This window comes from Schistosoma haematobium, chromosome ZW (genome assembly GCF_000699445.3).
Source record: "Schistosoma haematobium chromosome ZW, whole genome shotgun sequence".
Lineage (NCBI taxonomy): Eukaryota > Metazoa > Platyhelminthes > Trematoda > Strigeidida > Schistosomatidae > Schistosoma > Schistosoma haematobium.
Window position 1 is genome coordinate 70,749,261 of NC_067195.1, and position 18,967 is coordinate 70,768,227.

General features: G+C 35.7%; 1 protein-coding gene across 3 annotated transcripts in view; it reads right to left on the reverse strand.

Moving 5' to 3' along the window:
* Nucleotides 1–18,967, reverse strand: part of MTMR14_1 (Myotubularin- protein 14) — a 28,173-nt gene extending 9,206 nt beyond the window's left edge. The window contains exons 1-12 of one of the 3 annotated variants that reach the window (XM_051212199.1): nt 18,782–18,967; nt 18,682–18,741; nt 18,570–18,649; nt 18,442–18,535; nt 16,268–16,337; nt 16,167–16,230; nt 15,300–15,425; nt 14,336–14,480; nt 8,441–8,521; nt 5,709–5,772; nt 1,826–2,093; nt 6–43 (exon numbers count right to left, since the gene is read on the reverse strand). In XM_051212199.1, the coding sequence (XP_051072352.1) occupies nt 6–43; nt 1,826–2,093; nt 5,709–5,772; nt 8,441–8,521; nt 14,336–14,480; nt 15,300–15,425; nt 16,167–16,230; nt 16,268–16,337; nt 18,442–18,535; nt 18,570–18,649; nt 18,682–18,741; nt 18,782–18,874 (1,183 nt within the window). In that variant the 5' untranslated portion in view covers nt 18,875–18,967. Of the gene's footprint in view, nt 1–5; nt 12,766–13,044; nt 15,426–16,166; nt 16,231–16,267; nt 16,338–18,441; nt 18,536–18,569; nt 18,650–18,681; nt 18,742–18,781 lie in introns of those variants that run through there. The other 2 variants (XM_051212201.1, XM_051212200.1) reach the window with 2 other exon arrangements.

Here is an 18,967-nt window from a genome sequence, read left to right on the forward strand (position 1 = left end):
ATTACCTGAACTTTTAGACCCATCAGTAACGTGAATATCATAGCTGTAAAAAACCAAAAACACAAATCATCAAAACAGCTTTAGTATAGGGGGTTTGTGGGGAGTTTTCAATGTTGTAGTGTACTTCATGAACTGACCTTAGTTCGGGAATCGATGAAAATCAGGAAGCTATTTTGTGTATAAGGTCCTTGGTAGAGCACACTAACAAACTTGATGATGGTCGAACATAAAAATACGCGATTCTTATGGTTAAGGCTTAAAACTTAGATTGCTGAATCGTCATCCAGTGGCTTATAAGTCTAAATCTAACCAATTGGTGATAATGTGCGACCATTATCTAATGGCAATATTAGGTGAAGTGGATGTCTCACTCCAAAATAAGTGGAACCCACAGGCCATGGTTTCTCAATAGAAATTAGGAAATTGTCTCCCCGAAACCGACCATTGGTAGATACATGATTAATATTAACATGAGCGGTTTGTGGAGGTTCTTGAAAGACCTGAATGTTCGGCGTTCTCTCCCACTGGAGTCGTTGATAGATACTGGTGAGGAGTTTCATATCAAGAAGAAATAACTGATTGATATGATTCTTCAAAATCTTAATGATGTTGAAAAGGCTATAAGTAATCCAGAGCAAGGGAAAGCAGGGAAAACTGATAGATTATCTACTGAGATTTCTAAGGATGGTGGTCCCGTTTTAGCAGTTAAATTAACTGAGAACTTAGCTAAAATCTGGGAACTGAACTTAATTTCATTTGACCCGACCGCTATTCGACCCAGTCTACAAGAAAGGGAAAAAATTCTCTTGTAACAAACAGACAGGAATCACATTAGTTGAAATCACGAGTCAATTGAAGCTATACCACCATGGAAAACCTGGAAGCACTGGATGGCCGTTCCGTCTTAGTATGGGACTCCTCGAGAGTGCACATCCACGACCCCACGAGATCCGAACCCAGGACCTATCAACCTCGCGCACGACGCCTAACCATTAGACCACTGAGCCGGCATACAACGGTGTTCATGTCTAACTTCGACCAATCCACGAAGTTGCGCCACCGTACACCATTGTCTTCAGTGAGTTGATATCTCACGACAGTTTAACTAGTAGTGTCTAAAATATTAGCCTCAATAATACTTCGACGTATAACTAGAGCTCTTGAATAGCAAACTCGAGAAAACCAGGCTGGTTTCAGACCTGGACGTGGATGTATAGACCAAATATTCACCTATAGGCAGGTTCTGGGACACAGCTATACTATTGGACATCTGACTATAATTATATTCCTTAAGACAGCACCCGACTAATTTGATAGTGAGGTTTTATGGCAGTGTCTGTCACTAAAAGGCGTGCCAAAGAAGTAAATTGACCTTGTACAGGATCTTTACTCGAACACTTCTGGTTGAGTCAGAGCTTATAGAAAACTGCCATAGAAATTGATTGCTATAGGTAATGTTCGTCAGGGTTATCCTCTTTCCACGGTTTTATATATATTTGTCACAGACATGCTTTTAGAGATAAAACTTATAATAGTTCCAGCCCATACAATATTAAGCAAAAATCCAATCCCATGTGCGGGATCGTGAATACACACTGCTGAGGAGTCCCATGGTAGGATGTAATGGTCGTCCAGTGCTTCCAGGTTTGCAATGATGGTCTAACATTGATCGGCTAATGATCTCGATGAATATTCAGTATTTGATGGTTTTCAGTTACTGTTTAACAAAGGTCAGTCAGTGGTGAAAACAACAAGAGTACATGGTTGACAGAAAAATAATAAGATAAAGAGCAATACTCGAAATGAAGACGCCATCAACACATACACTCTGCGAAGTGATAATTCTGTACATTTAGCCATTTCACCGATAAATTGAAAAGTAAATCGGAGTATTTCTTCACCCAATTCCATACGTGTTTTCAATTTATGACCAAACAAGAACCAATCATATCCAAGAGTAAGATATAACATTTGAATAGGTGTTAAACTACAATGCATTAAATCATCAGCCCAAAGTAAACAGCGAAGTAGACAAATAAACAATGGTGTACGATCCCATCCAGAAACACAATGTAATAGTAAGCCTCCAGCACCTATTAATAATAATAATAAATGAGGATTGTGAATAAATTGAAAAATTAATTTAATAGATGACAAGTGTAAAAATCAATATTTATTTATATCTAGTCAAGACTAAGATGATTTCATGAGACTCTTACATACAAAATAAACTATAAAGTATTAAATGTTATGCTAGATGGCGTCGTGAGTGCTATTTTTATGACGAAATAAAATTTATATATTCACTCAGTCATATGTTTTAATAGCCTTAATTATAATTAAATCGTCGTTCGTGACTATATAATAATAATCAAGTTTGAAGCTAGTCGAAATTTGTTCCCCGTTAAAACTGTATAAGTTGAAACCAGTTTTCTAATTATACCTACAATAGTATATGGTGAAGTATAGCAGTCAGTAACAACGTAGAACTTCGTACGTACGTACATCAGTTCGAGTTGCCATACCACATTAGCACAGAGATGCAGTTGTCAACTCAAATTCCGTAGCGGTAGAGGTAGTAAGAGTATAAGCAGTAATCGGAAACATTAGGGTCTGAAGATGTTATTCAAGGAGTATAATACAGTGAAATAAATTTGGAAAGAGAATAAGGGGCATTAAGAATTCAGAAGATTAGAATTTGGGAGAACACAAAGAGTGTATGCACTTGTGCCATTGCAAACGATTTTGAGCCATGCCATTCAGGGTCTCTAACCAAAGTATAGCGAAAAAGGTTGAATAACTAAGACATTTTATTAACAAGTTATGAGACCGTCGAAATGGTCGAAAACGTTCGATGAAAAACCGGAAATCATTCAAGAAATCAAACAAAGTATTCGAACGTTTCTGGCTACCATGCATTGTTAAGTATGATTTCAAGTTGTACAGTTAAAAAAATACTTTGAATGATTGCTTCTAACATTAATACTTCGATTGATAATGTCAGTAGTTCCACTGTCATATACTTTTATGTTGTTATTTTTTCTAGTGTTAGCTGATTGGATTGGTTTATTGTACCGATAAGACCTGACAAATACTTGTCTACAAACTGTTCATGTTTTTGAACACAATAAGTAATAACTTAAAATTTCATGCTATATTTAATTCTCAGTATTCCACTAAAGAGTAGTATGATCCTGTTGAAAGATGATATTCAGTCAAAATATAAAAGTTTTAGAAATTCTATGGGCTCAAATATTTTAAAGTTCAACGTCTAATGTGCAATTTACGATAAGGAAATGATATTTTTTAGGCCCTTTTAAATTTATATTTAGTTCAAATACACACCAGATAGTCTATTGACCTATGCAACTGTAATCAATATAACCAATCTGATATGATGCTCAAGACTTCAGTTAGAGGATTAGTGACCTACAAAATGAGTTTCTTTTTCAAATCACCTACGACATGTAATCACATTTTAAGGAGTAATTTTATTAGTTATATCTGCTACTTACAGAAAACTTTACGATGTAAATTTATATTTATGCAGTAGGTTGTGCATTGATTAAAGTACTATTTAGTTTAATTTACGGGAATCTGACTACTCATCACTGTTACTAAAACACAAAAAGAGGTGTATTTCAGATCAATTTTGAGTGTCATATAAACTCTCGTCTATCGTCTTCTTAGTCTCACTTGCGTCGTGCGATTCATAATTTCCAGTAAATTGTACCAGCTACTCACCGTTAAAACAACTGTTGTTGTATTTTTCGAGGGACAATAAGAATCTTCATCTACATCAGTCTTATTTGTATAGTGCGAATCACAGCCGATTTCGGAGTTACAAATTGAGGTGCACACATTACTGAGATCTATGAAAAAACCAACTTTAATAAAAAGTGAAAATAAGATAAATTCTGCAATACATATGTCTCGGTAACGAGGCTGATTTCACTTAATGTTGAATATTCGTAAGTAATTTGAAAAGTCCATACATGTACAGTGATAACGATGTTTGGATTAGTACAACAACGAAGGACGAGTTGAATATTATAGATAAGATAAACTAGTACAACAGTACAGAACACTGAACCGAATAAGTGGATTCTGAATCCTTATTTGTTTAAAAACCTTTTGAACCTAAACACGATGAAGTAGTTTATGCCATACCAATGTATGTGGATAAATATGTGGAGGATTTGGACCTAGAAAGATGCAACATAAAATGACTGGAGAATATTTTACAACTTCAGTGCCTAACTAATTCAAAAATTAATAAATATTCTGAAATAGATCCAATTAATTAGCTAAGTAAAGAAATAATAAACGATCGTTGGTAAGTCTTTTATTATCCGATCCTAATACTCTTATGACTTAGTATTCTTCGGACACTTCACTCGACTAGTCCCCAAAATCAGAACACGGCTTGGACAGGTACGTAATTATGTCCCAAATAAATTAAGTTGAATGGAAGTGAATCACAGTCAGAAAAACTTATTATATTCATAATTTTACACAAGATTCTAGGGCCTTTTCCACTTATCCACTAGCGCTGATTGACCAAGAATGGGTCAAACAAACTCTTAATATTGATCTGTTTATATGGAATGTTTAATAATTACAAACCTCACAAAGATGATGAAAACTTCAATAAAAATAGATGTTTCACCCAAAGAATCCAAAACCTGAGTATTATATTCCATGCTTTTAACGAAAGCCATCTTTATTTATCAACGTACACAAGGCATAATATATATGAAATTTTCGCTCAGGAAATCACAAGTACGAATCACATTCCAACTATCCCAGTTGGGCAACCATTATACGAAATATGTAGCTTAAGATCGAGAATACTAACATCTACCTATATGTCAAAGTACAAGTAATTAGTCTTTACACAGGGACAAATAATATCAGGATATGAACCTGAAATGAAATGGCTAAGATTTGAGTACATATGTCAGTGTATTTTCAAACACCAAGTTATAACTAGTTCAAAGAATTGTTTTTAGTTCATATTTCTTTTTTTTTCAGTGAACAGTCATTCTGATATTATGTTATTTTAAATTCTATTTTGTTGAATACGGATAAATGGATAAAGTTATATTTCGATTGAAAATACAAAGGAGAACGTAAGAATTCAACAAACTAATTGCTTTTCCTTAAAAAAAACGCAAATTCAGGTAAAATTATTGACTTTATCAAGTATAGGTTTATGTACTCGACTTTCAACTACACACATTGAGTGAAAGGCAAAAAAATTGTCGGGCTACCCAAATTAGTAAATGGAATTGTGGTGTATGCTACCTATGTTTGCAGATATACGTAGTATGTATCACCAGTCGGAAGTGGAATGTCTGCAAGCAGAAGGTTGAGAAGATTGAAATGAAGAGAAGAGAGAAAGAAACTGAAAGCAATCAAGATAACAACATGAATGAAGCTTTTAAGAGACGTTGTGCATATGATTGTGCATTAAAAAACAAATTGGTTATCCCCACCAAGTCTTCGTTAAGTACAGAATGAGGCTCAAACCTACAAACAAGTAGTTCAAAGCTGGATGTTCTAACCACAAAAACTACCGGTCCCAGTTTTAGGTGAAACAGTTTTCCAAGAAAAAAAAGGAACACATCTTTAGTTGTTGTACGTTGTAAGTAAATTTATTTTTAAAGCAACAAAAATTGACCAATATGTATGAAGATGATGATTACCTTCGTAAAGTAATCCAAGAAGCAATTTCATGTAGTTCACAGTAATTGTATATATATCCCAGGACTGAAATATATTATTAGAAAACAATATATTTAACTAGTTAGTTTCAAGTTGGCGATAGTATACATTTTGAACTGATAAAACTCATAAACAGTTATTCATAATTAGATTGAGAACATAGCTAATGAAATCAAAAAGGAATGTTAACAATTAATATATAACATTTTCTTCCATAGTACTTGTAAACAGAGTATTTATTTATCATTTATTTATTTGAACACATAAATATTGGTACAAGAGGGCACCAAATATATACGCGCCACACAAAACAATGAGAATTCGAAGAGAAAACAAAAAAACAATAACAAACAGATTAGTGTAAGGTAGTGTAATAACAATAATAATAGTAATAATGAAGGAAACGGAAAGGTATAATCAGAAGAAATCTTTCAGATAAGGAAGATACAACCACTTTTTATGAAGAAAGTAAAAGGTTACGGCAGGATCGCCACTGGCTTCTATTCTGAGCCATATCTGACAACGTCTCTAGCCACTGTGTTGCACCATCTCTAGGACTACAGCCAGGGAGTCGTGAAGGACCAACACAGGCCAGCCCTTTGCAGCTTTCTTTCATACCACGACACCATGTCATATACTGACCACCTCTCCGCTTTTTCCAACCAGTCCCAGAATCGGCAAATAATGCACGACGTGGAATTCTCTGGGACGACATTCGCAGAACATGTCCAAGCCACCGAAGTCGGTGTTTCAAGATTGTGACACTGATTGCATTACCATCTCTGTGCCCGAACACACGATGCCGAACCTCTGCATTACTAACATGGTGTTGCCACTGGAAGTCAGCGATCCTTCGGAGACAACGATGATCAAACACAGAGTCGTCTAACATCCTCAACTCGGAGAGGCCAGGTTTCACAAGCATAGAGCAGAACTGCTCTCACCGACGCATTGTAGATCCAACCTTTTACAGCCAGACTAACATCACGAAGGCGCCGAAGATGGCCCAGATTGGCATAAGCCGCTCTGGCTTTCACTATACGTGCAATGGTCTCATCACTCACGCCACCACCAGCAATTATGCAGCTACCTAGATACACGAACTTCTCGACTACTTCTATCTGCTCACCATCCAGGGTGAGTATAGGACTAGAATCCTGCCAGTCTTACAAAAGTACTTTGCACTTCGAAGATGCAAAGCACATATCATACCTGCGGACAATGATTGCCAACTGGTTAAGTGCGGATTGCGTGGCTTGGGCATTATCGCACAGTAAGACAATATCATCCGCATACTCAAGGTCGAGAAGTCTTTCTCCAGGCAACAGATCCACATCGCCATTAAACAGAGTTAGTAAGAGATAATGTGTAGATAAAACCACATTTAAGAGAGAGTTAATTTCCTCGTGAAAAAATTATTGGATAAGACGCTGGAAAATATTTTAGTACCGTTACGTTCTGAGCCAAATGATTTGACTGAAAAGCATTCTTGAACGTTCCAGATGACATCTTCAGAGTTTGCTCCATGAAAAATGGAACTCAACTGGGGATTCTATCAGTTTTTAGTTCGAAAACAGGAGTATAAAGGGTACAAAAAATGAAAGCTACGAAGTAGTGAAGGTAGAGCGACTTTGTCGCCATATTCACTCTGGATAGGAAAGACCGATGGGGAAATCCAATTGTTCATACAGAAAGTTATAAAAACTTAATGGATTGTATCACTTTTGAGAAAAGGTTCACTCGTGACGTGACTGATCATGAAAGGGATAAAAGTCCCTGAGATAAGAACCAACTACTAGTTGTTACAATACGTAGTTCAGTGGAAAATAAAATATCATTATATAGACAACCAATAATTTTGACGTCTTATATATGTAGGTTTAAAACGATTAAGTTATTTATCATTTTTACTAAATCTCCGGTTTCCCACAACACAATTTATTGGTTTAAAAATTATAAATTAAAAAATGTTAACAATAGCTGGCCAAAAATGTGACATGAAAAGACAAGGACATTTATTATGTGTTAGGGTAAATGTTTCTTGGTTGAATTCGCAGATAATTTGAAATTAATAAATTTCAGTGTTTCGTTTGTGCATTCGTTTTCTATCTTCATTTATATGCCAAAGATTGAACTATTATAAATAATGATCTAATGTTCTCAAATGTTATTTTAGGATCTCCTTTAAATCTCACATTTCTGCCGGTATAATTGTTTGGAATCCAATGGTTTTATTCTAATTAATCTGCTGACAATTGACTATAAGTGGAGCCAGGTTGAAATAATATAACATTCGTGACAGATCACTATACTGTTGTTCTACTATGAGAATGAATGTTATATATCGGTAAGAAAGTAAGTTGGTAGTTAGTATGTGAAACAACCAGTTATAGACTACTTCCCCTTACTAAATTAACTAAGTAATGTTTACTCTACCTTAACCTTTGAAAATGAGCATGATTTTCGTTCGCTGAAAAAGGGACTTTACCGACCAGTTAGGTGGTTCTTTGATCTTTGGTCATTTAAAGGTTTAGCATCATAAATCTGGTTTTCAAAAGCAGTCATCATTCAACCATCCTACATCCACCAGTTCAATATCTTGTCCATAAATCCACTTGCTTTTGGTTAAAATACAATACATAGCTTAGAAATGAAATATTATGTGAATAAGCTCAATGAAAGTAACACGTAGTTTTATTAGAATTAAACCAACCTTGTACAAGTCCCATTCTACTGAGCAAGAAAACAGAGTTTTCGGTATAAGGTTTGGATTGACGGACACCTCAACTCCTGACTACAACATAAAACAAATCAAACGACAGCCAAAAGGTAGGAATAGTAATTTGAAAATCCCAACGCTGAAACAGAATACAATTTACTAAAACTGAAAATAAACAATGGCGAGAATGTAATCTACAGATTACCTTTGAGCGATCGTGAATTGACCTGGAGAAACTTTGACCACTTCCTGTTGTAAAAATAACGTTATATATTAGTGTGGGTAATCAGGATCAGAAGTTAGATTTTAGGGTCAGGGACTAGAATTAGGGTTCACATCACGGACTGACATCAACCATGATGCCCAAATGCTATTTAGCCAAATGGATTGATTGATTCTGCATCAAAATTCGAGTGTCACCGTCTTAAATCGGATTGGTTCGTCCATAGATTGCAGTTCCACTTAAACTACTGTAAACAGTATAAAGAAATGTTTCAAATAATATTTCCTACAAAAACAACTAACTACAAGTTTGTTAAGAATGTAGTCAGAGATGTTCTTTTTGACATATTACAATAGGGACTATATGTCGTGCAGTTCTCGATTAAGTATCCAAATAAGTCTTCGAATAGTAACTTACGCCAGACAAAATCATGAAAAATTAGGTTTACCATTACTCTTGTTGACTACCTTGACCCATTTAACAACAAATGCAGTACACTAAGATGTTAATTTGTACAGTTCAGTGACCACAAAGCATTCTTAGACCAGGAACTAAAAATGGTCACATTACACTTTAGACATTATAAAGTTCGGTTAGTTGATACTATTAACATTTGATCGGTATTCATTTCTTTAATGGGAAGAAATGTTCACTTTCAACGTACTAATTTCATAGTTGCTATCCTAAATACATGATATTTGATTATATCGTATACATTATTTACAGATTTCTACGTTACATTTTCACAATAACAGAATTACGATATATAATGAACTAATGTTTTACTCAATACCTATTTGTTGTGAATATTACATAAGAATAGACTAACAAACAATCAGGTTTATGTTACTTTTTAGATGAAAACAACAGTTACGAATAATCTTAATCTTCTATATTTGCGAAATCACCAGTTTAAGAGATTCCAACTATATGTCGCTGATGTTGAAAAAGAAGCAATTGTGTTATTCCATGCCTTTTGAATTCCCATCACCCAAATATATTATAGTAAATTTTAACCTGGTCATTTACTAACCAGTTTATCAAATACAGTTTTCACTTAATTTCATCGATTTAAAAATACTAGGTATGGAAATGAAATTAAAATAGTTTGATAGAGAAAATAAAATAATTCCCATACATTAACGGGAAGTTCTGATAATTTGAAGCCAAACATAAGCAGATATATACAGTTTCATGCAGAGACCGGGCATTATACGTGCAATTTTAGTGAATAGTTGTACTAATTAACTATCTACATACTGGTGTCAGACAAGGATGCTTACTTTCCCCCTTCCTCTTTCTTCTGGTGAATGACTGAACTATGAAGTCCTCCATATCTCAAGGAAAGCACAGAATACAATGGACAGCTTGGATGGAACTGGGTGATTTGGACCTCGCAGATCACCTAGCTATTTTATCCATACACACTAACAAATGCAGATGAAGACAATTAGTGTAGCAGAAGCCTATGGATCAGTAGGTTTCAACATACACAAGGGAAAATTCAAGACCCCCAAATTCAACACGGAGAACAACAACACAATCACGCTTGATGGAGAAAATCCGGAAGAGGTGGAATCTTAAACCTACATGAATATCATAGATGAATGAGGAGGATCGAATGCAGACGTAAACGAGAGGATTGGCAAAGTAAGGTCAACATTCCTACAATTGAAGAACATACAGAACTCAAAACAACTGTCAGTCAGTCAGTCAGTAACAACGTAGAACTTGTACGTACGTACATCAGTTCGAGTTGCCACGCCACATTAGCACAGAGATGCAGTGGTCGATTCAAACCCCATAGTGGTAGAGGTAGTAAGAGTATAAGCAGTAATCGGAAAGATTAGGGTCTGAAGATGTTATTCAAGGAGTATAATACAGTGAAATAAATTTGGGAAGGGAAAAAAAGAGACAAGGAGGAATAAGGAGATCAAAATTTGGGAGAACACAAAGAGTGGATGCACCTGCGCCATTGCAAACGATTTTGAGCCATGTCATTCAGGGTCTCTAACCATCGGTTGCTATCATCTCGCGGTCCCCAACCAGGTAGTCTACACCTACCAACATGACTCAGTTCACTTGTCAGTGACTTCATGGACTTGTGTCATGTTTTGGTCTGGCCGCCCCTAGCTTTCTTCCAACCTACTCCTATACCACTGAACATCGCACGTCGAGGCAGTCGGTGGTTGGGCATACGTAACACGTGTCCCAGCCATCTCAACTGATGAAGTTTCACTACTTCATCAATTGATTTGCTATCCTTACCTAGTACTCGTTTCCTAACAACTGCGTTACTTACTCGATAGTCCCATGATATACGAGCAATATTTCGAGGACACCTATGATCAAATACAAGTAACGTACGAATATCCTCTATTCTTACCGGCCATGTTTCACTGCCATAAAGTAGGACGGAACGAACTGCTGCGCAGTAAACACGTCCTTTGGTTGATCGACGGATATCTCTCCTACGCCATAAATGACGCAAGTTGGCAAAAACTAGTCCAGCCTTCTGTTTCCGTGCTGAGATTTCGTCACACACCAGACCACAAGGGCTGATGAGACTTCCAAGATAAGTGAAGCGATCGACACGCCCAATTACTTCACTCCCTACCATTAGTTCGGGTGTCAATGCAACCCAATCCTGAAGCAACATTTTACATTTCGAGAGGGAGAATCGCATCCCGAACATGCTTGCATTGTTGCTTAGAGCGGTCATAGGACTCTGCATTTTGTCAGCGTCTTCGCCAAATAAAACTATGTCATCAGCATATTCTAAGTCAACATGTGAACCTCCTGGTAGAAGTTCAACCCCTGTAAAGTCAGATGAGGAGAGTGTTATCTCTAAAAGTACGTCGACCACAAAGTTGAACAAGAATGGAGAGAGTGGACAGCCCTGACGAACACCACTTGAGGTAATCAATTCTGATGACTAAAACAACTGTCAACCAATATCAAAGTGAGAATCTTCAATACGAACGTCAACACAGTTCTACTGTACTGAGCTGAAACTTGGAGAACTACTATAACCATAATCAAAAAGGTATGAGTATTTTTAAACAGTTGTCTGCTCAAGATACTCAATATCCGTTGGCCGGATACCATCAGCAACAGTATAATATGGGAGAGAATCAAGCAACTGAAAAGGAAATTAGGAAAAGACGTAGAAAGTAGATGTGACATACATTACGGAAATCACCAAACTGCATCACGAAGCAGGCGCTAACTTGGAATTCTGAAGGGAAACGAAAAAGAGAAAGGCCAAATACACTGCGTCGAACATTGCAAGCAGACATCAAAAAGATGAATAGCAAGTGGAAACAACTGGAAAGGATTGGATGGAGAATGCTGGTGAGCGGGATGTTTCTCCACAAAGCGTAACAGTTGTAAGTAAGTAACTACTATAAATTATTTATGTACTATTATTACATATATTTCTATTGGATAACTATTATATGTATATTCATATTCCTTTTATCACAAGCTTTTATTTGACCTATTGGCTGCTATTATACGACTTACTAATCCCAAGTTATACCCAGTCTATTAGTTACATTCACATTCACAGCTTACTTTGGCTAGATCGTTTATAATTGTTATTTTCTATTTTGTGGTGTGATGTGGTCTAATTTGCTTGTATATAAATTGCGTACGTATGAACTACGTGATTAATACAGTAGAAGCTGAGATTGTATTATGGACTCGAACGGGTAGGGCTACGCGAAGATTCAGAGTTGACTCTAGGCTGCTCGTGCTGGTTAATGCGCCATTGGTTTGGCACAAGGCTAAGATTGTATAAGTCGACGTTCTGATTGGCGGTTTTGTCGCGTGATAATTAACAGGGTCAAAATCTCTCTCTCTCTCTCTATATATATATATATAAATGCCCTGGTACGGCCGAGAGTGGGGAGAGTCCGCTCTCCCTCTCGAAATGCTCTCACACGGCCACGCGTATATAGCCTCTGCCAAGGAAGTCCTACTCACTGCCTTCTCGTAGCATCACTGTTGTTTACGAAATTGAGAGAATGAAAAGCGAATGTCCGGCGATTTAACCGGATTCAAAACCAATGGTAAACATGGGCTCCAGTATCCTGCGGGAACAAATGGCGTATGAACCAATTGTTGGTCACCGGCTTCCATGGGACTGCATCTCCTTACGATGCTCCACTGCCTTGTGGATCAGACCTTCAGGTCGAAGGCTCGGGGTGTGGCCCCTAAGAAAACCACCTGCTTCGGTTTGTGCACCCGGGCAGTATCACAGCCCTCACACATTTCGAATGAGATTTGTGTGGCGCATATGTATTTGGTGCCTCTTTGTACCATTATCTATGTGTTGAAATTATATATATATATATATATATATATATATATATATATATATATATATATATATATACATAATTAACTAGTTTCTTGAGGTTACCTACACTTTTGTAGTATTTGTATGACTGATTATAGTCCTACTGGACGCAGTAGAATATTGCTTTGAATAGAGAGGAGAAACTTTCTAAAGAATGACTTAGTATGTATCTATTTATTTGAAATATACGAAGATATTGTAAAATCTTTGCTAATCGATGATTTTACTGGGTATAAAGCACCGACTTCGGAACGCTTGTTACTGATAACTCATATTGATGTACAAAAAGTGGTGAGCATTGAAAATTCGTGGGCCGTTTAGACTGTTATGATTGAACATTTATATCTTTATGCAGACAAAGAAAAATGAAAGTTTCCTTATGATACTAAAACCGCTTTTTATTTTAACACCCTGAAATAACACGAGTATTTACAATGTACGTGTACTACCTAAATACATAACCCATTCACAACTACGAACAGTTTGTGAGTGAAGGGAGACAAGATATATGAAAGCTAACATTTTTTGACCAGAAAATAAATCACATTTACAGCAAATAATAGCAGCATAAAAATGGACTTGATTTGTTTAAGGATAATGCAGTATTGACCCAAAGTCTTTTAAAAATTGTTGAGTTGTGTTAAGCAATCAAAATGAAGTGGAAATAATCAAATGGATATTTCTTTCAGTGATTTTTATATCAAGTATTATTTTCTGGTGATGAGATGTTCTTATGAGGAATTATGCTGCGAAGTATATCTGTGTTACATTAATAATTGAGTGTAAATAGAAACCTAGTCAAAGAGGTTTGATAAATTATGTAACTAAATTGCTTGAAATATAGTCACCTAAATCTTAAGATCTATGGTAATGTACTTCCTGTCAATTTTCTTTATCTTTCTGGGCTGTCTTCGTTTTTACCTCGGGACGTATTTAAATAGTGTAGACCTTGAACTAAATTAGACATTTTATGTTCAAATAAGATCATAAATACTGTTTTTCAAGGTGAATTACTACTAGGGAACGTCAGTTGTAGTGAGAACAACTTTATTTACAGGAAGTTGTATCAAAGTTTCCGAAAATGGTTGCTTTTCAAAGGACAAAACAGTCAACTAGGAGCCCCCACTGTAAGAAAGTTGTTCAGATGATCTAAGTTTCTTGATCAGAAGATACTCTTATGTAGAAAGAGAAAACTACATGTTAATTAGCATAACTTAGTTCCCCATCATCAAATCCAAAAAAATTTAAAAATGGTTATATTTGTGTGGAAAAACATATGTTTTAAACGTCACAATATAATTACCCGATTCCAGTCAAAGTATACATGATGCATAGCATAACCAGAATCACGCCATATACGGAAAAATTCGCTGCCAGGATAAGGGAGAGGTATGACTACGAAATCATTATAGCGTCCTTGTTGATCCACCTTTTCTGATGAACTGATTCTATACGATCGAAAGAAATAAGACTAGCATATATATATAACTGACATACGATCTTCAAGAAATGACATAACATTGGGGGGAGGAAGATTTTCTTTAGGACATTTAGTGTAGTTCAACAGTCCTACTTATAGTTATTTAACGCGTATATTAATACATAAGTTCATTTGAGGCAGTTTGAAATAAGTTTTCCAGAGATGTTAAAAGCAGATTGCCAACAAACCAAGATAAAACACCCAAAACTATCCTCATGAAAACCAAGATTTTAACGACTTTAGCTCACCAACTGACTAACATCAGTTCTTGGAGAAAGCTATATTTAAAAACTACGAACTTTTGTAAGACACTTAAGTAAATAAAACAATTTAGAAAAAACAATATTGATATATTCACTAAAATATAATGCTATGATAATATAACCTGATACAAGAAAAATACAGTACAAACAAGATGCACAGAATTATAAATATTATAACAAGGTCAATGGAATCTGTAACTCATTTACAAACCTTAGTTTTATTTACTCGACTAATGATAATACCCGACTGCCAAAACTGAAATAGATGAAGCCACATTTGAATCTGTTGTCTATTCGTCTAAATGCAAGTGCTTTAACTACTAATTAGTGGAAAATAACTGAAGTCGGTAGAACTAAGATGCCTAAAACTAAAAGATAGCCATTTAAAAAACAAATATAAAACGAAATATTGTGCACCGATATGGGGAGTAGTCCGATAGAATAATGTGTTATTCGAAGATTGTAAAAATAACGCTTTTGTTGTTAATAATGAAATACAAAATAAAAATCACGAAATAACTTACGGAACCCAACATTTTATCTTTCTGTACTCCAACATAAAATCACAAATATAGGTGACATTTAAACGACGAATTAATTCACAATCATCATCACGTAATTTTTCTAAACTGTGACGTCCGTTTTCTGTCCTTAAGAAGTGCGAAAGCATTTTGTAAATAGAACATATGTTATTCAGATATTATAGAAAGAATCAACAATTAAAATCAGATTCATCAACAACTAGACCAGTCAAAGATACAAAAATTCAGTGAGCAGAATATTGACGAAGAAATGGAGTAACTCAACAATAATTTAAATATTAATGGAGTAGACTATAGGTCACAATTATTATGTACGAGCTATCTGGTTATCAAGAATTTATAAAATGGAGTAGAATTCTAAACTGTGACCCATAAGTTGAAAATCAAATGATCAAACGAACTAGCTATATGTTTAACTTATTTCAAATTTGTTTGATATGTATTTTCTGATCTGTCTGGTTCAAATATATCGTAATGTAAGCACTAACTGACTGATTTTTATCATGTGAGATTCTTAGTTAATTATTGAACATGCTAGAAAATTGGAAAGGAAATTCACGTTTTGTGCTCAAAAGAAACAGCTACACGTCGTGTGGAGCTCAGTGATGCTATCTGGCTAGCTGAACCAGAGTAGATAGAATGAGGTTAGACCCTAATATTAAGTAGATAAAAGTCAGTTTCTTCAGCATACTAATTCATTGTTTTAAAGAAAAATGAGAGGCACTGAGCCAAGAACCTTCAACACTTAAAATTGAAAATAGTTGAAGTTTGATTAAGTAAAACCCTAATGGATGTATATATTCCCAGTAAAAAAGATACTCAAAAACTGTTTAAGCAAATAAAACTCACTCAAAACTTGTATCTGGAAACTCTCCTCCTGAAGAGTTACTGACATGTCCATCAAAAGTAAAGCCTGTCTAGTCATCACATGAATAAGTAAGTTTACAAACCTGCAGCTGTGGCAACTTGGCGACCATAAAACTCTAATGGGCCGCTTAAAGTACTACATCGGCATATATTCTGAAATGAAAGAACACACAAAAATTTCGTGACACAAATCAAACAAACAAACTGTGATCTACCTTAGTTACAGTAATCTATTTTTACTATTACCTGTGAAAATCCGTAAACGTCGCGAAACATAACATTTCTGAGTTAGAAGATAACTAGCCTTCACTAAAATATAAGCAATCACTCAAGTGACTTCGTTTAAGGGAATACAATGCCAATATGGTACGGCGTAAAATTCTACATTAACGATGAACATTAGCGAACGTTTCCCGATATCACCAAACCAAAAAAGGGTGGCATCAAACAACACATGTAAATCAGTTAACTGCTGACTATCGATCTGGTAATAGAACTATAAAACTCAAACAATATGTCCATTCCACCCAACGATTGGCTAGGATACCATAAACTGAGTTATCTCATCCCAACTTACTCTTACACGTTTCGTCAAATATCGATTCGGTACAAAGAACTAAGGGTGAAACTAATCTTTGAAAAAACAAGGAAATAGAATACAACATCCTTCACTAGTTTATTCATTTCATACAATACGAATCCCAACGTATCAAAAATCAAATTTAATTGAAACTCTAAGGTTCATTCAACAGATAGATCGACCTCTCCTTGTCTATGTTTGGTTCTATAGTTCTATCTCCTTCAACACCTACTAACTATCGGATATAAAATTAGTTAGCTTGGAACTTGCTTTAGAAAGTACATCAGTTTGCTATTACAAATCGCTGAACGGCAGCAAACTCACTAATTGACACACATGACTCAGCAACATAGAAGCACCTGTCAAGTAGAACTTTGTCTAAGATGTATCTAAGATGAACACGGGTACCGCCTGGTGCAAAACAAAGTTAGCGCAGAAAGGATGACAAGATAGCACCAAATGGAAGGAGTTACCCTATATTTGGACACCCTGCATTGAATGGTCTCAAGAAGAAATCTGCAACTAATCTCAGTCTTCACCAGATACGCAAACTTGCAAAACCATCTCTTTTATATCTGGACCAACTGCGATCTGGGACTGACGGAGTACATTTTGAACTGAGGAAACTGTGTGGTGGGGTAAATACCACCTATCGAGCTGTACTAATCAATAAGTCGTACCTTTGATTCTCAAGCAAGTAGTTAACTTTATTGACTAAATTTACATCAGAGCCATCGGAATACAACGTCAAAACGTCACAATATACAAATATGCAGCAATGATTCTGAATTTCGTTGCACATGGGTTCGCTAAATAACAATGATAATTAAACTTGATAGCATACTTTTTGACGAGGACGATAACATCTAGCATTTGAAGTTCAAACACTTTTCACTTAACCCTGATAAACATCCAAATGATCCTACAAATTTTAATCAGTTTTGGTGTCCTGATGTGATCTAAATTGCACGTCTACTTGAACCTTGATACGTTTGGAAACGAAATTACCAATTTATACAACGGTCGGAAACTGTGGATTAGATCATATTGCCATACCTGGGTTTCCCAGGGGCAGGGGTGGATGTGTGCGGGTATGATAAGTGAAGATATTGCTATTGATCTTCATATTGGTATCTGATGTTTAGCTTGATAAATATGCAATGCAAACCAACCTAAGTCTGTTATAGTCTGGACAGATCCTTCATCGGGCTACTCGACCACGTTCTAAAATATGTCGATTTGACTATCTTAGCTTTATTAGAAGTAGAAGTGTCACAGTCAAGCCAAAGATTAGATTAAATGAATGTGCGTCGGCAGACGGTGTACCAGTGCTTAGTCAAGTGCCATTATATGTTGTGGATCTTCACAGCACAACAGCAGTTATACTGAGGCGAGAACATCCATGATTGCTGAAAGAGCATTTGAAGTTATAAAAAGTAATGGTCATTAGACAAGAGATGGCACGAGGAGTTATCGGTCTTCGCAACGTCTGGGACTTAGAAGTTGCATAGAAAAAGTGTGAAACTACGCTCATGATGGTCAGTTAACGTTACTTTTAATGATATTCCATATGTACGGACTGTAAACAACATACGTATAGTATACTAGTGAGTTAATTGATGATAGACAATAATTGTCGAATAAAGTATTCTATATAAACTACAAAACTGAACAAACCTTGTGTCTAAAAGAAAAGGACGGGACAACAAATCTTGTTCGGCAGCGAGCAAACTTCGACTGAAGCATAAGCTGACCTAAGTCGGCCAACGACCTATTTAAAATAATTGTACAGATTCTGTTCTTACGAAGATAAATGTCGAGTACGGGGAATAGCAATATACGGTGGGTAATGCCCACACATAAAGCCATTCAAATTCTCCAAAATCTTAGCGAAGAATAAAATTTTAGACAGCTTACTTCAGTAGGACAGTCCTCAAATGTTAGTGCGTTGCAAATATCGTTTATTTTATATATTTCCTAAGTGTTTCATTGCGTTAATTATTAATGTACCAGTTACCTTTGGGTAACACTTTAATACTTGTTCGTTAAAATCAGCGTCCAGCATGAAACTGAGTAGTTCAATGACATCTTCCTTTGTAACACCCAACATTTGTGCAAAATTCCCGGGGTAAATATATATAATTTAAAATTTGTGTTGACTCCTTGACCTACAGAAATTATGGAGTTTAACAAAAGCTCAGTT